The following is a 23,430-nucleotide window of genomic DNA, read 5'->3' on the forward strand; positions in this document are numbered from 1 at the left end:
CTGGCCTGCAGTGGCCCCAGCTGGAGGTGGTGCAGGACAGGAGAGAGGGCCTGTCACCTCCGGGGAACGCTGTACAAGCCAGGCTGGAAGGGGCCCGGCCTTGTGGCAGCTGCTCTGCCATCACAGCCCACAGCAGTGCCCACACCCAGGTCCATTTCATCTTTGCAGCCCACTTCGCAGCCCACCTGCTCAGTCTTCAGCCTGGGCCCAACCCCGTTTCTTCCCCACCACCATCTACTGCACACTGCTGCCCTGGACCCACCCTGGCCATGCAGCCCCACGCTGGGTACAGCTGACCCAGCCATGGTTGTGGTTCCTGCCCCACAGGAGGGACCAGGCAGTGACACCTCGCTCCCACCCCTTCCTGCCAGGGAGGAGCAGCTAGGCTAAGGACACACAAGGCTCTGACCTGAGAGAATTCTGTTTATTACGACTGAACAGATGGACTAAAGCGATCTCTGCCTCTCTGCCTGCTGCGTCTCCGCACAGAGCCACGGCCGGCCTCGCCCAGCATCTGTGTACCCTTGCTGGGCGTGGGGAGGCAGCAAGAAGGGGTGGCGAGAGCAAGCAGCAGGTGTGGGTCTTGGTGGGTCACCCTGGCACCCCCACGCAGAGCCACAAAGAGCCAGGACCCAGGCAAGGCCAGGGGAGGGTCTCTGATATAACCCCCACCCCGAAACAGAGCAGAACCCGGCCGGGTGTGCAGGTCCAGCCCCGGAGAGAGGCCCTCCTCCTCCACGAAGTGACAGCCCCGGGAGGGGCCGAGGGAGGGCAAGCGCCACACAGAAGACCCAAGAAAGGGAAACCCCATGTAAGAAAATGCAAACGTCAGTCCGATAAATGTTTGTTGAATGAATGAATGAATCCCAGGCTTGCTGCTACAAATAGCACTCATCCATCCAACAGGGAAGCCAGGAAGCACGCTGCAGCCCCAGCGCACCTGTGGAGCCCGCACTCGGGGCGGCCCCAGGCCCTCGCACCTCGGCGTGCCCAGCACGTGTGCGCACACGCAGACGCACGCTCGTCTCTGCACATGTGCACCCGTCCAGCCTGGCTCATCTCTCCTTCACGTGGTTCTGTGCCCCTGAGGCCCCGCCACTGGCCCCGTCCCCGTCCCCGCCCCCACCAGGGCTGCAGCACAGCACCTCGGTGAGGTCGTCCATGATGGCGGTCTCTTTGGGGTCGAGCAGGCTGAACTCCCTGGTGAAGAGGATGAAGTGGATGTACAGTGTGTTCAAGTGTCCGTGCAGCTCCAGGGCCAGTGTCTCCTTGAAGTGGGCCCAGTAGATGTGGCCCAGCACGTGGAACAGGTACTTGCAGATCTTCTTCACCAGGGCCTCGAAGGAGCTGGGGAATTCTCTGCCTGGGGGAGGCAGCATGTCACAGGCTGGGGGCCTGCCTCCCCGACCCAGCCCCCTGGGCATCCACAGCCTGGGTGGCCAGCGGGAGCTCAAGTGTGCGGTCTCCTGCGGGCTAGCCCGGCGGGGTGGGGCGGGGCAGGGCCTGCCGAGTGCACTCCAGGCACCGTGCGGGCTGGGCTGGGGTGACAAGTCCCCGGCGCCTGTGCTGGCCCCTGGCAGCTCAGGGTCTCCTCCGGGACCCCCAGCCATGCCGGGCCTGGACGTATCAGCCTGAGAGCCCCCAAGGGGATGGTCTCACTGTAAAGCTGGTGGTGGAGGCCGTGCAGAGCTTCAGGTCCCAGAGTGGGGCCACAGGGCGCCCTCCCCACTGCACGGCCCAAGTTCCAGGTGCTAAGCGGGGGCCCCACCCCCAGCCACACCCTGGCCACCCGCTAGCCCAGCAGGACAAGCACTTGCCAGCCCCAGGATGATGCCTAGCCGGGGTGGCTGAGCTGCCAGCTGCGGGACGTACCGTATTTTGTGGGGAACATGTCTTCGTCGGTCACCAGCTTCTGCACGGAGCTCATGACGAAGTCGACGTACTGAGGGGCTGTGCACTTGACCTTCTTTCCCCGCTCGTCATACCAGTAGTACTGTCTGTGGGGACAGAGCCAGTCGGTGCCCGCTCCCACCTCACATAACACAGGGCTCGCGATGGCACAGGCGGGACCTGCAGCCAGGGCATCAGAGACCGTGTCTGACCACAACCCTGTGGGGTGTGCAGGCGCTGACCCAGACCACCACCTGGGAGGGGCTGGCAGCCCCAGGCCCAGGGCCGGACGTGTGCGCAGGGAGACAAAGGTGCTCATCCTCACTTCCTGCACTTCCGCTTAGCTTTGCACTCTATCGTACTTTTTCGATGACTATGCTGCCCGGGTGGGCTGTGAACTCACCACCCTCCACCTCAGTCCAAGTAGCTGGCATGTGCCTGTCACTGCCTGGGAGGCAGCCCGGTAATTGTCAGAGGGCCTAGAGCTTCAGAAGCACCCACTTCCGCCACTAGAACCCACCCTGCCCATGGGGCCCAGTGGGCACCTGCAGTCTGGCCTCTGGATGCCCAGGCACGGGGCAGCCAACCCTAAGAGGCCAGGGTCAGGGACAAGGACATACGGGCCACAGAGCTCAGGGTGACTTGGATCATCTGGTCACAGACTTGCAACCGTGATTATGACAACACACCGCTGGCTGCCCACACTTCCAGCTGTCTCCTCAGAGCCCACCACAAGGGACTGGCAGTGAAGGACATGGCTTCTCCCCAGCACATGCCTCTGGGAGCTGGCCCTGTCATGGGGACGTATCAGGAGTCCATCCCTTTGCACCCTGAGGTGCAGCCCATTTGTCCACTCATTGCTGAGCGACATCTTCTTTCTAGGAAGCAGTTGTGACACACTCCTGTGTGGGCTTCTGCGTGGACACGAGCTTTCTTTGTGGGACACGTTTCTATAGGGCAAATACCAGGAAGGGGTCATTTGCAGAAAGGATGTGCTTCATCTCAGGAAAATCTGCGAATCCCTGTCTGGAGCAGTGGCATCGTTTACATCCCAGGGCTGCATGTCCGCATGGGCCCCGGGTGTTCACACAGGTGTGCGGGCAGGGAGACGGCAGGGCTTCAGGGCGAATTCCTTCCCTGCTACTGGTACTGACCATCTTCTGCTTCATTTCTCTTTCTCATTAGGTTTATTTATTGGCACATGTTAGTATACAACGCAGTTACATTCCTCACTGGGATCTTGCACCTGTACATGACGTATCTTGGTTATTTTTTTCCCATTCCCAGCCCTCCCTCCACCCCCTTCACCCCTCCCCATTTACAAACAATTTGCTTCCATGTTTTTCCTGTTCTCATAATTTTTCTTTTCCCTTGTCCTTTCCCCTTCCCCTCCCCCACTCCTTTAGAACTTTCCTTCCTATTTCACAATGTCAATTATACATTTAGTCCTTATTTACACTTTCAGTTTCTCACACTAGAGAAACTATTCGGTATTTACACGTGTGTCCTATTTATTTCACTTAAGAATATGGCCTCTATATGCATCCATTTAGTTATATATGACTCTAGTTTCTCATTCTTTATGGCTGAGTAGTACTCCATTAAAAAAAAACCCCACATCTTCTTTATCCAGTCTCCAGTTGATGGGCACTCGGGCTGTTTCCAAGCTTTAGCTATTACAAACTGTGCCGCTATAAACATGGGTCCACGTATATCGCTGTGGCATGATTCTTTTAATTCTTTTGGGAAGATACCCAGCAGGGGAATTGGGTCAAATGGGGCTTCCAGTCCTAGCTGTTTGATTCCGCTCCATTTCTTAGGACCACTGGGGGGAGCTGTCTCCAAGTCCTTTGCACACTGTACACTGGGACATCTTCCTTTAGGTGCAGGAGAGCTCCTTACATGTCCTGGATCCTATCGGCCTGTGTGAGAGATCTGTTGTATGTACTTGGATCACAGAGGTGTACTGGGAGTTTGTTTCATAACCCGGATCCCATTAGTGCATGTGAGGTTTTTTTCCCAAAGTATTCCAGATGCCTCAGTACATTGAGAGCTCTTTCTATATTCTGGATAAAGTTTTTGTTTCTGGGTACCAGTACTTTGTGCAATATATGATCTGCAAGATGTTCTCCCATCCTGCAATTTGTCTTTCCTCTTAACAGTGTCCTTCTCAGACCAAAAGTTCTAAATCTTTGTAAAATCTGACTGATTCTTTTTCAGTTTCACAGAATTCTGCTTCGTCCCAGGCCATGCAGATCTCCTTCTAAAATACTGCAGACTCACACTTTCTGCATAAGCTGTGAGGTTTAGGTTGTCACTCTCCTTTCTCCTGCACACTTCTGACTGGTTTTCAAGGAGGTGTTTACTGAAAACACTGTCCCACCTCGTATTTCAGGGACTTCATATTTCGTTTAGAAAATGAGCGTGAGACAAGCCATTCACTGTTGCTCTACACAACATTCCTTAAGTGACACAGGAGGAGCACGGTGTTTTTGACGAGACTCCTGGGGACATTTTTATATACTTGCAGATTATGCCTTTTTGTAATAAGCAAATGGGATATAGTTTAAAAGCCACTTCTTTACAATGGAACAGTTTTATATTCCCATTTCTAAATCAGCTCAGTGTGGAAAACCTGTTTCTGTAGCAGAGAGAATACAGAGGCCTGTGGATACTCCTAAAGGACAACTAAACCCGAGCTCATCCTTGATTGTGTGGCCTTCTTGGCAAACAAGCCTTATATAAAGACTGATGGAATCGCTTAGCAAATGACTCGCTGCGCTCTGTCACCGTGTAGCAGTTTCTACCTTATTTGTGCGTTTTGGTTTAGTTCAGCCTAACTTACTGTGTAGGTGTGTGTCTGCAGCCAGTGACCTCCTTTCACTTATTTTATTTTTGTAATAGTCAGTTGGCAAAGCAAACTGATTTTTAGACTATTTATCTCCCTCCCTTCCCCTCCCCTCCTCTCAAAATTCTCCAGGAACACACAGTTCATTGCAGCACTGTCACCCTGGAGGGTGACCGCATTTCTGCTTGGTGGAGGCTGAAGTCCAGCTGGGGCGGGCTCCTCTGAATGTGCTCAGCATCTGTACAAATGCATTTTATTTCCTACAGTTTGTGAAGCTATAAAGAGAAATCAGAACCTTTTCAGCATATATTTTACTTGCACTGTTTTTTAGCTAAAAGTGAAAACTTAGATTAAATAAAATCAGAGTTGAGAAGAATCATCAAGAGACTGTTTCTCAGTGTGAATCAAGTGTTGAAAAATGGTTGGTGTATTCTGTCAGTAATTGTACATCATTTTTGGCACATAACATAAAATGGCTGTGTAAACTATAATTATTTTGCTAAGAGACTGTATGCAAGCTATGAGCCAACTTTAAATTTTTATAAAAAAGTGAAAACAAAACAAAACATTGTCCTTCCACCACTGAATTTTTTTGACATTCTTGTCAAAAATCAGAAGGCCACATCTATGAGTTTCCTTCTGGACCCTGCTCCAATCCCACAGTTTGTGTGTCTGTCCCTTGGTCAATATCATACTGTTCTATTTACTGTGGTTTTACATTAAACCTTAAAACTATGAGACTTTTTAATTCTTGTTTCAAAATTCTTTTGTTCCAAAGGGTAGTATTTCTAACTGTATTTACACATTTTAGTGCCACAGAATACTATTATGTGAATCTCCTAAAATTCTGACATTCTACAGTCTGTAGTAGACATGATGTTTTTATGTTTTACTTCTGCCTGAAGATTTAGGTTTTTTTATATGTATTTTTACCCTGATTAAGTGTTTGATGGAAACTCTGCTTTTAAAACCATCACTTAATAGGTTCTGATAAATTAAAAATTCTTGCAGCTGTCCCAGCTACTGTGTCCTTCCATGTAAATTAGAACTAGCTGGACCAAAGCCAGAAAACCTTGATGAGATTTTGATGGGAACTGCACTAAAACAACAGATCCACCTGCAGTAGGATTTATGTTCTTTGCTGAGTCTTCCCATTCACGAACGTGGCGATCCCCACCCCATTTACATAGGTCAATGCTGATTTCTTGCATCAGTATTTTGTAATTTCTGGGGTACAGATCCTGTGAATGTTAAAGTTACAGCTAAGTGTCTCATGGTTTTAAAGCTACTATAAATGGTACTGCCTTCCTCATTGAGGTTTCCAACTATCCAGTGGTCGTGTGAAGAACTACATATATTTTTTCTGGCATGTTGGTCTGGCTTTATTTCTTTATTGCTTGAACCCTTGAGGCTTTCACAGTCACGCTCTGTCCAAGTGGTGGCAGCTTCATTTCTTCTTTTCCAGTGTGGATGTCTTTGCTTTTTCTCCCCATAGTGCACTGCTAATTTTTAAATCTTGTGTTTTCCAAACTATTGGTCCATTGGATTAAGCTATATAATTTACAGGTATAGAGGGTTTTAAAAAATGTTTTATCATCCTTTTAACATGTGCTGAGTTTATAGTTATGTTTGCATTCTTTATATTGATCGTTTGCACAGTCTCTATCTTTGCATCTTGCTAAAGGTTTATTGATCTCTTCACACAAGCAAGTTTTGGTTTTACTGACTTCCCTACTGTTTTCAGAAATCACTTTTAATGATTTCTTCTCTTATTTCCTTTGTTCCGCTCAATTTTGGTTGATTTTTATTTTTATTTAAGATGAAAACTTAAGATTATCGATTCAAGATGTTTATAAAATAAGAATCCAGGCCTATAAATTTCCCTCTAAGCCTTGCTGCATACCACGATTCTGATTGTAACTTTGTGTTTAGTTTAAAACAGCTTTTAATTTCCCCGGAGACTGTCTCTCTGACAAGAGATTATTCAGGACTGTGTTGACTCTCAAGTGCTTAGAAAAATTCTCATTACTTTTTTGTTACTCAGTTCCAGTTTAACTCCACTGTGGCTACACAACTTACTTAGTATCTAACTTCAGTTTCTTAAAAAATTGTTAAGGGCTCTTCTATCTTGGTGAACACTCCTTGTGAACGTGAAGAGTGTGCAATCCTCTGCTGAGGCTGCCTCAGCTCACGGGCATGTCAGGAGACTGCTCCTGCTCTCACTGCTGCGTGAGGGTCAGGGCTGTGGTGGGGCTTCGGCTCTATCTGCATGCCCCACGCTCAGCTGGTGCTTCATGCAATGCACTGGAACCTCACTCTGCCTGGCAGGCCGGCCCTCTGCCAGCATGTGATGGCTCCCTCTTTGCCCGGTGAGTCTCCTCCTGTCCTCAGTCTTGTCTGGTAGGAACACAACCACTTCAGCCTTCTTCTGATTAGTGTCTTCCAGGCTTGTCGTTTTCTATCCCTTTACTCTGAACCTCTATACAGCATTTAAAATGATGCTAGGGTCTGAGTGTCTGTGTCCACAGACATGCAGGATGAATCACGCCCCAAGGAGATGGTGTCAGAAGCGGAGCCTCTGGGAGGTGGAATCTGCCGTGACTGAGGCCCAGAGAGCGCCTCACCTCACAGAAGATCCGGCCTTCACCAGACACCGTATCTGCCACTCCTGGACCTGGACTTCCTGCCTCTACCACTGGGAGAAAGACACTTCCATGGCTTCGAAGGCACTGTCTGAGACATTGTTACAGCAGCTAAACAGTAAGTTTCTTGTAGATACCACAGAGTTGGCTTAAGAAATTTCTCCTAAGAATCCATTTTCATAAACACTGTATTTTAACTGTGTCTACACCATTCATATTTATAACTTTTGATAACTATATCAAAAGTTGTATCACTATAACTTTTGATGTTTTGATTTTAGATATACCATTATTTGTTTCTTTCCCTCTGCTTTTCATTTCTTGTATTTCCTCTTTCCAGTTTTCTCTTGAGCTACTTAAATTTTCACTAGTACTCCATCCATTTTAATTTACCTATTAAGATTTTGTATCTCTTTCTATAGTTTTAGAGGCTGCTCACAGCACTACAAAACACACACTTGGCTTTCAAGCTCAACTCTGCATCGGAGTGTGGCCTTTCCAACCAGAGGCAGACTGAGCCTCTTGCCTTCCACCATGGTACCTTACACACCCCTTCTCGCAAGCAAGAAACTCTCAGACCAGCTCTGGCTCCTGTTCCTGCTTATCTGAGCTAAGCTTGAGAGGGAGTCTCTGCTCCTGCTGTTTCTGTGGCTCCTCCTTCACCCCACTGCTCACTGGAGGACTCCTGGACAACTCTCTTCCAGAGGTCTAAGGCCACACCACACTTAAGTTTCCCTTCATCACTTCTTCATTCCAGAAGAGCACAGCGATCCATGGATGTGGAATGTGGGACGTGGGATGACCCTGCTTTGTCAGCACTTGTGATGTGGGGGAGCTCTGCGGGCTCCAGTCTCAGCCAGGCGCTGAAGGCTTTTCCTCTGCCCCGGGCACACAGCTTTGCAGAGGTGGGAGGTGCTCAGCAGCGATTTCTGCCCTCGTCCTGGTCCCACCCTCTCTCACCCCCCCTGGATTCCAGTGCTGGCTTTTCTGGGTTGTCTCTGGGCACTGGCAGGAAGGAGAGAGTCCCCTGCCTAGTGACTACCTTCTCTGACCAAGCAGACCTGCTGGCCTTGACAGTGGCAATGGGCTCTGTGGATCTCTGACAAACCTCTCTTTTCCTTTCAAACTAGTTTGAGTTTCTGTCCTTTGGTCTCAAATGATTCCTAGGAAGGATTACATGAACATGAATCCACATACAACAGCTGTATAGAGTGGCTGCAGACAGGAGTGAAGGGGAGTTTGTGCTTTCTGGGCTCTGCAGGACACACTGGGGATGGCTGTCCGCATGGACAGAGGCTTGCCCCACACCATACCTTATGCTCTTACCAGGAAGCTTTGTCCCAACAAACCCAATCCTGAGGGTATGTGGCACAGAAGCCTGTGGCAGCCGCTTGGGCCAGCACCACCGACACTACTTCTGGCCAGGATGGACACTCTGCAGTGCTGCTTCACCTACCATCAGGACCCATCTCTGTCCTACCACACCAAGCTTGCTCCCAGCATCGCCACAGAGCTCTGTCCCATCCTCCAAGGACAATGCCAGACTACGAAATTTGGGTGGACAGGATGTGGAGAGCCAGCTGCACCAGCCCATCACTAAGCACGACTGTGACCCACTGGGGTGATGTGAGTGCCTCCTTCCTGTGGGATCTCCACAGCAGAGCTTGGCTTTGCCTGGGGACTTCTGCTCCCTGTGCCAGGAGCCTGGAGGGCCACATCTGTAAATAGGATGGCTTTCAGGACGGTGCCTCCACGTGTGTTCATGTGTCTGTATCTGGCCCTGGTCCGCATGTCCTGGTGCAAGGAAACATGCATGGCTGGATCCTACCAAGCTACACCCTGGCAGACAAAGCCTTCTGCCTGTGCCACAACCAACACAGCCCTGGCAGCAAGCCATGCCATCTGCATTCTCCTACCCACAACGCAGGTGAGGTGCCCACGGCAGAAATGAACATGCACGGGAGACCTGGCAGCACCAGGCCTGTCAGGCAGCCACCAGGAAGGCAAATCAGCCCCTGCAAAGTGAGCCTTCTTGCCCCCAGCCATGCTGCCCCTCCCAGCACACTGAAGTCTGAAGAGGAGCTGGTGCAGGGGAGCACTTGCCCCCATGGTGTCCTGCAGTCTCAGGGAACCACATCTGAGCATCCTTTTCAGAAACATCCCTGCCTGTCAGCCTCCTGCCAGATCCTGACACCCCTGTGCCCTAGCAGGGAGCCTGAAGGCCAGGCGACCGACTGCCTAACAGACAGGCAAATGTGCAGAGAAATGCCCAGCCCAAGGCTCTGCAGAACTCTAGGTGAGCCTGGACCTTGGCAGCAGGGCCGACTACAGACCACCCTACCTCTTCCAGGAGGGCGTGGCCAAACCGCTACTCACGTGTTGCACACCGCCATCGTCTGACATGTCTCTCCTGTGCAAAATTCTGAAATTGTGCTATATTGCAGGTTGATGTGGTGGAAAAATGTTGTTGCTGGAAGAGAAGGAAAGGGCCAGGTTTGAAACACCCTGCTTCCAGCTGGGCACTCAAGCCTGTTCCCCTCCACAAGGGGGCTGCTGGACAACAGCTGGGGGTCCTCGGGATGGGGGCGGGAGGCTGGACTGCCCGAAGCCTTGGGTCCTCCCCATCAGCCCACACGCACTGTTACTGGCCAGCCACTCATTGAGGTCGATCTCCCGGGGCAGCACCACCAGCTCCTTGAACTCAAAATCGGTGATCCTGGATTTAGTATGCTCTGGCTCCAGGTACATCTTCTTCTCCTCCGAAGCAGGCTTCTTACCATTGGGCTTTGCTTTTGACTTCCTGCCGAGAGAAAAGGGGTGGCTTGGTCACCATATGCTGGGCTGGACTCAGGCCCCATGGGGCCTCAAGGAGGGCCCCACTGTGGTTACTCATGGCAGTGCAGGTGAACGGGCTGCCCAAGCCCCTGGAGGGAATCCATCCTCTGCCGGAGCTCAGCAGGATACCCACGGTGGGGCTGATCCAGCCAGGAAGCTGTGGACCAGCCTTCGGGGACATTGGGCCTCTGGCTAGCTGGAACCTGGACCTAGGCAGGCAGGTGGTGGCCACATTGGCGCTCGGGTGACTTGACCTCACAACATCCTGGTTAATACTGTGGGCCTCTGCACTCAACACAGGGCCACCAAGCCGGCGGCAGGGTGGCCATCAGTCGGCAAGTCTACAGTGTGAGCCTCCCTCAGAAAACTGCTTTCCTGAGCCCCGAGCAGAGTCCTGTGGGCCGCATGTCCCCTCCTGCAGTGGCCAGGCTCACCCGGCACTCTGTACCACCCAGGCACACCGGAGGTTCATCCTCCCAGGAAGGCTGGCCTCAAAGGATGCCTACCCCACCCAGTGTGACAGGAGCCCCAAACCATCACCTGGGTACCCCGGGTCCTCCATTACTGAGCTATCCCACACGCCACCAGGGAGACCATGCAGGTGACAGCTCTGGGGACTCAGGCCTCACAGACGACCACTGAGTAGCAGCCAGCAGGGCAAGGGGCCCCACCTGCACCCTGTGTGAGTCCCAGATAAGGCGTCTATACACCCACAGGGGACCAAGGCTCCATGGAGCACCTTGTGCTCTCCACCAGGTACATCGTGAGGCAGGGTGGCATGAGAACCCAGCTTCCGCAGGGAGTAGGACCCATAGGCTTCTCAATAGCTCTGCTCTTGTTTGAAAAACAGTTCTTTTCCAAAAAATTGCATAGCTGTATTAACACACAATGCCTTGGTATGGCTGTTCTTAAATGGATAAATATATGTCTCTAAAATGTTTTGGTTTCACTGCCAAGACTGGTGGCCCATTCCTGTAATCCTACCACTCTAGGACGCTGAGGCAGGAGGATTGTAAATTTGAATCCAGCCCAGACAACTGAGGAAGACCTTGTCTCAAATTTTAAAAAGATAATAAAAATTAAAAATAGGCTGGGATGTAGCTCATTATGAAGGTCCTGGGTTCAATTTCTAGTACTGTTAAACAAAATAAATAAGTGTATGTCTTGTTTTCAGCTGAACAGAGTAGCCATCAGGCACTAAGGCCATTGAGCAGAACGTGCTGTGGCCCTGCATGTGGTCATTTTCTCAGGCCAGCCATCCCCTGCGCTGGGCAGCACCCAGCCCCCAAGCTTCTTTAGAAGCTAAATAAGCGTCTCAGTGGCCACGAGGAGGGCTGCTCCCCTTGGGGAGGAAACACTGCAGTGCTTGTCAGCCGGATGCTTGCCCTGAGCTCTCCAGGAGGTGCCACACCAGCCTGGAGACTCTTCTAAAAAGGTCTCTGCCCCATCCCATAGCCACATGCACCTCCAGGAGCGAAGAGGTGACTGACTGGAAGCCTCCATGGGGAGCTCCCCAAGGCAGACTCCACTGGGCACAACACAAGGGACCCCAAAGGGAGCATGAAAATCCTGGGGGCAGGGGAGCCTTGTGACCTCTGAGGACCCCAGGGGCAGCAGGGAGGCCCTGGCTGCAAGCTGCAGTAAGCCTTCCATATAGCCTGGCTCAGTCTCTTGTTCCCATCTGAACACCTGAATTCCTTAGTGGTAAACACCATGACTTTTACAAAACCAGGTGTAAACTAGCACTGGCATGCAGACTTACTGACAGGCGTAAGACACCTTTGTTAGACAATCCCAAGGAGGGAGCACTGCCCAGACAGAGAGGCCCCGAGGAAGCACACAGCATGCCCTGGTGTGGCTGCCTGCTTGAGGAGACAAGGGCCCCATACCTGGGAAAGTGAGTCGGGGAGTGAGGAAGGATGCCAACCCGGCGAGGAGGTGCCCTGGAAGGCTTTCCAAGAGCGCCTGCCTGGCTGCAGAGAGGACACCCGAAGGAAGAAAGGTGCTAGAGGCATGACCACCACAGCCAGGGCCTTCTCCTGCCAGCCCCCAGGTGGGGGCTCAGTCCCTAGCACCTCCCCACTAGGCAGTGAGTGCCCCTAGAAGGAAGGTGGCACAAACCTCACCCGGGCTTCTTTCCAGGTGCCCACCCAGTGAGAGCGCACAAGCTGGTGCCTTCCTGATGGCCCAGAACACAGGACACTGAGGCCAGCCAACCTTCATGGCACCAGGAGGTGGCCTACTCTGGCTGTGTCCCTGTCCGTCAGCAGCCACATGGACGGTGGGGTGGAGGTGAAAGGTCTTTGTAACTCTGACCAATCCTATTTTTTCCTTTCTGTTTTGAAAGGTTGCTGATAGTTTAAGAGAAAGAGGAAAGAAAAATGCTCCCTCAATGCCAGGGAAATGTTTCTCTTTCAGCTTCTCACGGCAGATCTTGGCCTTAAAAGGCGACATATGCTTGGCTTCTGCTGCGGGGCCAGGAGTGGCCAGAGCCAGGCAGGGGACAGGGCAGGGCCCAGCCCAGGCCCGGAGCACCCAACACACAGCAAGCTTGTGGGGAAGATACCTGGGCTCCTCCGGGGCTGGAACACAGGCATGGATACACAGACACCAAGGCTCCCGGCAGGAGCTCCTGGGGCCCATGATGGTGGCCTGGCACAGCAAGGTCTCCAGGAAGAGCTCTACAGATATCCTTGGACATGTCTACTCCCTGTCCCCAGCACTGCTCTGATCTCCAGCATCAGATCATGCTATGTGCAGAGTTCAAGCACCATTCTGTCCGAAAGCCCAGGCCAGCCTGTAATCTAACACCGGGCACATGGAACCAGCCTCACTGAGCACTGTGGGACCTGCCCACGCCCCACATCCACAGGGCAGGTGCTCCCCGGGACCCTGGGCCTGGCCCTCATCACCACCAGGTTGATCCCCTGCCATGGGCCCAGCCCCACCTGGACAGCCACACAGGCTGAGCTCAGCCTCCCTCTGGAGGGGCCCTACTGCACAGCAGGGCAGACTACAGGCTGCCAGTCCAGCTGCTGACCCACCTCATGCTTTGTGAGCAACAGGCAAAGCCATCTTGGGAATAAGGCACCCCCTTGAGTCCTGATTTCAGGGCCTGCCTGGGGAGGTTGCCCTGCGAAGAGAGCCCTGTCACAGAGCAGTAAATGGGGAACCCTTCCAGACCGAGGCTACCCTCCACCTCTGGTTCTCAGAGCCACCAGTCAGGCAGTGCCTAGGGACCTGGCTCCCTCTGTGACAGGCCATGAGGTCCTGGGCTGGGCACTAGCATCTTGCCTCCTCTTCTGGGCACCGCTGCTTTGGAACAAACAGGCAGGTGCACACCAGGACCCATGAGCTCTTCCTCCAGGTTCACGCTGACCTCATCACCCAGGACTGGCCTGGGGTCCCTAAGGTTCCTGAGGTCCCTGCACTCCAGGACAACCTTCCTGCCAGACCTCGATTCTGTGGACCCTGGTCCCAGGGCCTTCTCCAGCTGGGCCCCACGGGGCAGGACCAAGGGGACACATAAGGCCTAGCCTCTGCTTCGGGAAGGATCTGGAGACTCAATGGAGGTAAGACAGCAAAACACTTTCAACCCTGCTTCCCTCCCTCCTGGGAGGGGCTCAGCTGGGACACCAGCTCTGCTAAGCCAGCCCCAATCCACCGGCCCAGGGCCTCTGTCCTTATGGCCATCCTTGGGATCCTGGTTCTGAAACAGGTTTTTTCAGCCTTGCCCCAGAGGCCTACCCAGGATGTGGTCTTGGTGGCCTAGCTGCCCTGCCAGGCAGTGGCCCCATGGGCCTCCTCTGCTCCCCACATGGCTCACAGAGGGGGACTGGGCCAGAGGCACCAGGCCTCAGCCCACCCACAGGGCTGCTGTGACCTGGGGGAAGGGAGCCCCCAAAACAAGCCCTGCCTGACAGCTGGGCTGAGCCTGGCCTCCACAGGGCAGGCACCTCCTGAGATGACCAGGCACTACCAGGATGACCTCTGTCCTGCCTCCAACTCACCCCTCATCCCAAGCTCCTGACACCTTCACTGCTGCCATGGATGCATACTCCACCAGAGCACCTGCCCACACGGCCAACTTCACTTGCTCCTCTAAGACCCGTTAAAGCCACACCCCACCTCCAGCCAGCCATACCCTGTGAGGCTGTGCTCATCGGCCTCAGGCGAAAGTGGATCCTTGCCACTGCAGGGTGCCCTGCCTGGCATCCCTGGTGGCCAAGGAGCAACAGAAGCTTGCAGATTTTAAAAACAGAAAGAATCTTTGGGGTATCTGTTGTGTCAGCCAGGGGGCCTTGGGTTCCCAGGCACAGAGCAGGGGCAGCTGTCCCCAGCAGGGTGGTGTGGGTGCTGAGGCAGAAGCAAGACCCCCGAGGAGACTGAAGGCCTGGGAATGGCAAGGAGCAGTTCCAAGAGGCCCCTAGCAGAATACAGTGCCCTAAGAAAGGAGTGGCCAGGGTAATACTGTGGGGGCAAGGAGTGGTATAAAGAGCTCAGAGACACAAGTCCTGAAGCCCGGGCCTGAGGAATCGCTGTCTGAGCAGCATTCAGGGGAAGCAAAGAGGAGAACATGGTGGAGCCCTCTCACCAGGGACCTCCACATTTTTTGGCCAGGGTGACTGTGGGCGCTGCTCAGCCCCCCGAGCCCAAGTCGAGGCTCGCAGGACCTCTTTCCCAACACTGGCTGGGCAGTGCCTCCTTCGAGGACGTAACATGGGCAGCTCGGCAGGACCCCGCTCCCTGGCTGAGCCCTCCCAGCCTCCCTCCTGTTTGCCAACCACTACCCAACAAGGACAGCAGACTGGACACGCAGGTGAGGGCACCTTCTACCCCCAGCCCAGCGGATGCAGCTGAGGCCTCCATGCAGCCTAAACTGTGTTTCTAACACTGGCAGACCCCACCTGGACCACATCCTGCATCTCCCATCCCATCCCTCAGCACCCTGCCTGGCATAGGCTTGGCCCAAACACTGTGGAGAGGACACACGAGTTCCCTTGTCCTGTGGCCCCACAGACCAGGCGTACTTTCACCAGCCTCTCGTGTCCCCAGTACACTAGGAGATGCATTTTGCTGGAAAATGCCCAGGTGGCAGAGAAAGAGACAGCAGCTCAGAGCCAAAGGCCCATGCAAGTCAGGAGCCGCTGCAGCCCCCCAGGGCCACAGCCCTCCCTCTTCAGCCACTCCTCTGTAAGGCCCAGCTACAGCGCCCTGTCCAGTGATACCTCCCTCCTCTAGTGGAGCAGCCTCTGCTAGGCAGGCAGTGCCTGTAGCCAGGCAGTGCCTGCAGGCCACCCCCATACATGTGCAGACACACGCGTGTGCACATGCTTGCACACACCATCGATGTCAGCCCTGCTCCAGATTAGAGCCAGAGACACCACCTGCCCACCTACGCTTTCCCAAAGTCTCACGCCTTTGTACCAGAACCAGGCAGGCTGGCTCTCTGGTTTCCACCTGGACCTCCTGAGCAGCGAGGCCAGGGAGAGAAAGACGGAGCCAGAGGTACCTGGAGATGGCTGGGCACACAGAACAGGCGCCCCAGGACTTCCTGGCCAGGTCCCAAGGGGGCCACAGGCTGCGCTCACTCACAGCCTAAGAACCCTGCTCTGGGGGCTGCGATGAAAGGAGCCTCAGAAAAGCAAGTGCAGAGATTGACTGTGAGACACTGTGAGATGACAGGCAGCCAGCTGCATGGAAGGGAAGGGCAGATTCCCAGAACACATGTCCTGAGTGACCCTGCCAGGATTCCTGCCCTGCTGGCTGAAACACAGCTCCAGGCTCCAGAAGCCAAGGCATGTCCAGAACTCATGCACCCACCTGTACATGCCACTCACACGCCAGCACACTAACACACGCATGCACCCATACATGCGAGCACACTTGCACCCTAACATCATGTACACACACTACACCCATTCACATACTAGGTGACACAAACCAACACGCGTGTATATACATACCAGGCTGGGGGCACCATGCGGATCAGAAAAACAAGAGGCCAGAGAACTGTTAGAAACAGTATTTTTGGCAAACACCCTCACAGCAGCCAGCCTGGCACCAGGTATCTGGGGGCACCCCACATTACCTCTCTGGACAAGGACTCTTGAGGACAGCTCCAGGTCACCCCTACCTCTGAGAGCCAAAGCCCCTGCCTGCTGGTGGTGAAGGGCCCCCGAGGACCAGGCAGGACCGTATGCTGGTGAGACACAGTGAGGCCAGAAAGGCCCCTCCAGCCCTGGTGGGGGACTGGGCTGCCTCCCTCCTGGGGTTCAGGGTGAAGGTCTCTCCCATGGCAGCAGGAAGTACAGTGGGTCAAGGAGAACCTCACTGAGTAAAGTTTCAGACCAACTCTGGCTTCTCCTGGGTGATGCACTGACTCACTGGAGTTGAGGCTGGCTGCAGGCTTCATCAGCCATCTACCCAGGGGTGGCCTGCCCGCCTGCCCATGGCTGACCAGCACTGCCTTCCCTGGAGGCAGCTGGGGCCACAGCCCATCCTGACTGCCCTCCTGCTGTAGGCTGTTACCTGAGTACTTTGCTGACTGCCTGAAGCACCATTTTGCAGCAGAATCCAGTTTTGGGAGGCTGGCTGAGCAGAGCTCTGTCTGCAGGGAGACCACAGTGATCCCCGAGCATGATGAGGGAGACTGTTGGCTGGTGCGTAGGGGCCAGGCCAGGCTGGCTGGTCAGCTCCGTCCCTGGTTCCCTCCCTCGGAAGTGCCCTCCGCCCTCGATCTGGGCCAATGAGGACGCCTGCAGAGAAAAACATTACCGCCCAAGCTGGCTAGACTCAGGAGTGGCTGAATTGCCTTTTCAGAGCTATGGAGAGCTGGCTAGGCGGGGCTGGGCTGAGCAGGGCCAGGAGGAGGGACCTGGGAAGGGCCTGTCACAGAGGCCCCAGGTCACACTTTGAGGGGGCTGATGGCAGCTGGCCCCAGGTCAACCCAGGAAACCAGCAGGCAGGCAGGGCTGGTTCAGCAAGCACCCTCAAGCCAGGACAGACAGAGTAGACACAGGCTGCCATCTCTCCCCTGGCTCCTGGGGCACTGGGAAGGGTACTGTGCTGGCCCTGGGCAGGACTGCCAGCTGGGAACACTGCCACCAAGGCCCAGTGCCTGATGGAAACATCGGAAACACTTCCTCATGGGTGCCCGAGAAGCTGTGTGGCCAAGGCCTGCCTCACGGCTGCTCTGCACACTGCTCATCACCAAGCCGTGAAGATCAAACTCCTGGAGAGGGACAGTACCACCTTTTGTGGGTCTGGGCCCACAGCAGCTGCAGTGTGGTCCAAGGGCTTGGGAGGAGGTCCATATGGCAGCCAACATGGGCCACATGGGGCACTGTCCAGACACCTGACCCTTCCCTCAGACCCACAAAGTCCCTCCGCAGTAAGCATCAGGTGGGCAGAAGCAAAGGGAGGGAACATCCCCAGAAGAACCCACCACACAAGGGCTCCAGTCTGGCTTAAATCTGTACACATGGAGGAAAGGCTTGGTTTTCCCTCCTGTTCTTTTTGTGTCCTAGACCTCATCCAGGATCCCACCAGACATGTGGTCCTGGGGCTCCTCTTGGCTGTGACAGCTTCTTGCCCTCATGATTGGACACCTATCGGTTCTGAGGGTGCACTGTGGGGCCCCTAAGCTGGGATCTGACAGGTGTTTTTCTTAGGGTCAGATGGGCTGTGGTCTGGGAGGAAGACCAGAGGCAAAATGCCTCCACATCACCTCCACCAAGGAGACGCATCCCAGTGATGTGCCCAATCTCCTGGCTGGGTGTGTCGGGCTTCCGGGGTGCAGTGACTCCTTCCCTTCTGGGGAGGGAAGTCATGCTATGCATAGCCATGTGCAAAGGGTGGAGAGTTCTTCCTCACCAGCTTGAGGGTACAGCATTTACATGACTTACTTGGAATTCTCTCCCGTTTATTTATTTTTTATTTTTTGGTACCAGGGATTGAACTCGGGTCTTTGGGCTTTCGAGGTAGGTGGTGGAACCACTGAGCTAAAGCCCCGGCCTCTCCCATTTATTAACTGACTGACTCTCTTACTAACATCAGTGTGGAATCCCAAGTATTTATGTCACAGCTTGAGATGAAAAGCACTACTTTACTCTGCTAATCTGACGGGCCAGCTCTGGTGCCGGGGGGTGCCCCACTGCTGCATGGGTATGTCTGGGTGCTTCCACACTGTCCACTACCATAGGAAGCCTTAGGTTCGTTTGGAGCACTTCCTGCCCCAGCTGAGGAATCAGCCACTTCTTCAAGGAGTCCTGGCTCCCTACTAGAGAATATTAAAAACGGGGATCAGAGCGCTGAGGGTACCCTTGCTCCCAGCCTCTCTCAGCTGCACAGCATAGAGCTATGCGTGCATGCACAGCTATACATTTAACCTCTGCCCTCGCCTGTGTGCAGACCCCTCTAGGAAGGAGCCCCTTCCAGGGTTCCAAGGCAGCAGTACTTGCTGCTTCTTCTCACACAGATGCTCCCCTGCATCTGTGTGCACTTAACAGCACACAGGAACAATGTCTTGACAGAGTCCAGTGAACATAAAAGAGAACAGAGAGGACAGTGACGCCTGTGATGATTAAAACACCCTGGAAAGACACACACAGGAAACAGAGAGAACTCACAACCCAAATACATTAGCATTAGAAAATCACAGAAACGGTGACTTAAAAGAGGTTAAAGAACTCAAAATAAGAATCAGAAATGAGAAGGCAAACCAGGAAATGAAGTCTGAACTTTAGAAAGAATACAAAGCCAATACTTACACAAGTGGAAAATGGAAATAGAAAGGATTTTCTAAAGAAGAAAGAAATGAGCAGACCACTTCCAACACAACAGAATGATGGGAACTGGTCTTGACCTCTACCATGGCCAACAGCAACACTGGGAAAACACAGGAGGCAGCACAGCTCGGGCAGGCAGAGGGCTCCACGCCTGGTACTATTGGACTGCTGGAATTTGTGAGGTGGGAGGATTCACAGGATGGAGCTACAGAGAAGGGCTGCAGCCAAATTTGTAAGCAGCTGAGGGTGTGCAGGGCAAACCACCCCAAGGCTGGTGGAGAACAGCTCCAGGGAGAATGCACTGAGGGGAGACTCCAGAGGGAATGGGTCAGGGACAGGGAAGGACAGTGCCCAGCCTGAAGACAGGGGCAGCCACAGCAGCCCAGAGCAGGGGCTCCTTTAGACCAGTCCTAAAGAAGCTCAGCAACAAGTCCCAAGAGAATCCCACAGACCCGAAGCAGGCAAGACACAACAGGGAGCATCTAGGGGCTGAGACTGAGTAGCAGTGCCTGCACAACGTGCAGCGCACGAAACTCAACTTGTGGGCTAAAAGGCAGAAAAATGAAACCTGTAGCCAGGAGCCAAAAGCCAATGCAAATAGGTATACAAATACAAAGAAAGAACAAAAAAAGAAATTTTTAAAAAGGGTCTAGCTCAGTGTTCTAGTACCTGCGTAGCTTGAGAGAGACCCTGGGTTCAAATCCCAGTACAAGAAAAAACAAAACAAAACGAAAAAGAACACACAAATATACAGATGACACTGTGACACTGCCATGAGTGACACTGAAGCAGAGCTCCTGGAAGGGTGGTGAAGAAAGCATCTTGGGGCAGCGATACAGAGGGGAAACTGGGTGGGGGCAGCCAGCCAGGCAAGGTGGAGGAATGTGTGTGGTCAGAGCCCTGGCCTGCTGCAAGAGAGGAGAGGCACCACGACTGGAAGGCTCCAGGTGGGGACAGGATGGGAAGCCATATGAAGGCACATGAGGGTGATGACATGATCCACTGATGCCCCTCAGGGTCCCTCTGGCTGTGGTGTGAGCTGCTGGGGTGGGCACGTGGACAGAGCGCCAGGCCCAGAGGTAGCACAGCAAAGGGCATCGAAGCCGCCCTTGAGACCACTGTGTATCTGTACTGGGCCACTCTGTGTTGTGACTCTGTTCCCTCGGCTCACAGTTCTGGAGGTGCAAGGGTCTGCTCTGGCGACCTGCCCACTAGCTGCCAGAGTGCCAGGCATGCAGGGCGTTATGGCGAGCTGGGCACATCTGTCTGGCTTCTCCCCCTCTTCTTTAGCCACTAGGACTAAACCATGGGCTCCACCCTGATGACTTTAATCCTGATCACTTCCCAAGGGCCCCACTTCAAAACACCAGAGCCAGATTAAGCTTTTATCCTCTTAATGCCTCACTGTGGGAATTAAATTTCAACACAGAATGTTTGGGGGACACATTGGCTGTCCCGACCATAGCTGCACCTGCCGGATGGCTACCTCAGATGCCTCACCAGGTGCTGACAAGGCCCTGGGCAGCTGGCCCTCCCCTTGGTTGCTGGAAGGAGTCAAATGGCACAGCTGCTCCAGCAAGCAGTCTGGCGATACCCGGAGGGCCAGGGCCACAGTTCCTTGGACTCGGCCAGTGTCTCCCGGGCACTCAACCCAGAGAAGCAAAACCGACGTCCACACAAATCCTGGGCACCAGTGTACAGAGTGGCTCCATCATAACGCCCTGCACTGAAGACAGCCTGTGGGCCCTTCAATAGGTGCATGCGCAGCTACAACAGCGAGCACAGTGCAGTACTATGCAGAAGCGAAGGGAAACAAATACTGTCAGAACAACTCGGATGGCTTGCAAAGACATTATACTGAGTGAAAGAAGGCAGCTCAAAAGGCCACAAAAGCTATGACTGTACTTACATGATGCTAGTGACAGGGACAGATCTGTGGTCATCAGCAGTGAGTGGTGAGGGGAGAGGTGACTGAATATGCTTGTTATATGGATTGTGGTGGTGGCTGCAGAAAAGATTCCTTCTCGAAAAAGTTCACTTTATTATATGATCATTAAAAAAAATTAATAGAGAAATTAAATCCTAAATAAAATAAAATGTTAGAAGCAACAAAAACTTCAAAAGCAATGAAAATAAATATATTTAAAGATCTGGAGGAGGAAAGTATGGCTACAACGAGGAAAAAGATCAGGGCTCTAGAGAATGATAAACTCCAAAAAAGAAATTTCTAGAACTAAAAAAGAAAAAAATCTGAAATGAAATTTTACGATAGGATTAATAGCATATTAAATAATGCTAAAGAAAATATTAAAATAAAAACATTCTTACTGAAGTTTATAGATAGCAACTAAAACAGAAATTGGACATTTTTAACTATAAATGCTTATATTTGAAGAGAAGACTTAAAATCAAACGATCCACACATCCACCTTAAGAAGTAAAAACATGTATATTGAATACAAAGTGAGAGGAAATGAAGAGAAATCAATGAAATTAAAAATGAACAATAATGAAGAATTAATTAACTGCAAGGTTAGCCTGGAAAGTTTCAAGAAAACTGATAAATTTCCCAAGTGATCAAAAAAGAAGAGGAAACAGTGGTAGGGGGGAGGCATAAATCCCCAAAATTGAATATAAAAGGGGAGATTACAGATCCCACAGACATTTAAAGGATAACAAGTTGTTTCACAAAGGAAAGTTATCAAAATTGACATAGGAAGCAGAAATTTAGAATACTAGAAACCTCCCTACAATGAAATGCCAAGTGCAAGTGTCTTAAAAACAAATTTTATCAGTCACATGAAGTAACACTAACCACATACACAATCTTTCAGAAAAGAGGAGGGCCTGCATAGCTCTCCACTGCATACCCCTGCAATACCACAAGAAGACATTATAAGAACAGGAGTATCACAGACCAGTGTCTTTCAGAACTCATATGCAAAATTCCATGACATAATATAATAAATTGCCTTCAGCAATATATCAAAATATCAATATAGGGCAGGGATTTAGCTCAGTGGTTTCACCACCTGCTGCACAAGCGCAAGGACCCAAGTTCGATCCCTGGTACCAAAAAAAAAGAAAAATAGCAATATATCATAACCAAGAGAGATTCATCCCAGGAATATAAAAACCATTCATTAGCTAATACTTAAAAATCGTTCAATGTAATTCACTGTATTAATGGAATGAATCAGAAAAAAGTACAATTATTTCAACTAAAGGTAGAAACAATATATGGCAAAATACTTATGCAAAAGCTTAGCAAACTGGGAAAAGAAAAGAATGTTCTCAACTGGTAAAGGGCATCTCCAAAAAAATACAAAGCTCACATCAAATATCCAGTTAAAAGACTCAACATTTTCCCCTCAGGCCAGGAACAAGGCAAGGGCTCTCACTATTCAGCGCCGTGCTGTGGTCTGAGCCAGTGCATTGAGCTGAGATAAAAGGGCATGCATAGTAGGAAGGAAAGGGCATCTTGTGTGACACAATATGACTGTACAGAGAGAAAAGTCCACGGAGAGCACACCACATTGGCAGAGCTGCTAGGTATATCCATAGTACCAGGGCCAGCAGGTCAGTAGGAAATAAGGTTCATTCCTGTATAACAGAAACGAATAAATGGAAAAGAAAGTTTATAAATTCTTACAACAGAATTTTTAATGTAGAAATAATTCTAAAACTGTACAAAGCCTCTCATTTAAATAGTGCAAATCAATGCTGAGAGTAATTAAAAGTATAAGTAATGAAGAAAGTCACCATGGTCATAGATCAGCAGACTCAATATTGTTACAATGTCAATCTTCCTAATTCAATACAATCCTACCAAAAGCCTAGCACAATTTACTTTTTAGAAATTAACAGGAAGACTCTGAAATGCACATGAAAATGCAAACAGACTTAGTAATTGAACCATTCTTACAAAAGAAGAGCCAAGGGCTCATTTCAAGACCTATTTACAGCCACAGTGTTCAAAAGCCTGTCCCTGATATCAATATGAACAGAATAACATTCGCAAACAAAGCACACTTACATGCTCAACTGGATTCCAACAAAGATGTGAAACCACTGAATAGGAAAAGCAAAGTATCTATAATAAATAAGACTGAGAAAATGGAATATCCGTAAGGAGTAACAAACACCCTAAAGCTCTACCTCATACCAGATGAGTCAGAGACCTAAACATAAAAGAAAATTACAAGGTGTCTACAATAAAGCTAACAGGCAAAGGTCCTTAAGATCTAAACAGCACTAACCAAAATGAAAAAAGCCAGGTGAAATACATTTCACCAAACTAGTCACACACACACACACACACACACACACACACACACACGCACGCACGCACGCACGCACACACCCCCATTCAAGGTACTGTTTTAAAAAAACAAATGGGCAAGTCACAGGCTGCGTGGATCTCACA

The 23,430-nt window shown here is 51.8% G+C and overlaps 1 protein-coding gene across 6 annotated transcripts in view; it reads right to left on the reverse strand.

Annotated features, from left to right (window-relative positions):
- Positions 1–410: 410 nt before the first annotated feature.
- The window catches only part of Mob2 (MOB kinase activator 2), a 60,052-nt gene continuing 37,032 nt past the window's right edge, over positions 411–23,430 (reverse strand). For 5 of the 6 annotated variants that reach the window (XM_004851618.4, XM_004851616.4, XM_087211494.1 and 2 more), the window contains 4 exons: positions 10,020–10,180; positions 9,757–9,850; positions 1,873–1,997; positions 411–1,363 (listed from right to left, as the gene is read on the reverse strand). In XM_004851618.4, coding sequence (XP_004851675.1) covers positions 1,056–1,363; positions 1,873–1,997; positions 9,757–9,850; positions 10,020–10,180 — 688 coding nt within the window. In that variant the 3' untranslated portion in view covers positions 411–1,055. Of the gene's footprint in view, positions 1,364–1,872; positions 1,998–9,756; positions 9,851–10,019; positions 10,181–16,746; positions 16,997–23,430 lie in introns of those variants that run through there. The other variant, XM_004851617.4, reaches the window with a different exon arrangement.

Source organism: Heterocephalus glaber, unplaced genomic scaffold (assembly GCF_053883595.1).
Source record: "Heterocephalus glaber isolate CG9 unplaced genomic scaffold, H.glaber_assembly_v1.0 deba00001428, whole genome shotgun sequence".
Lineage (NCBI taxonomy): Eukaryota > Metazoa > Chordata > Mammalia > Rodentia > Bathyergidae > Heterocephalus > Heterocephalus glaber.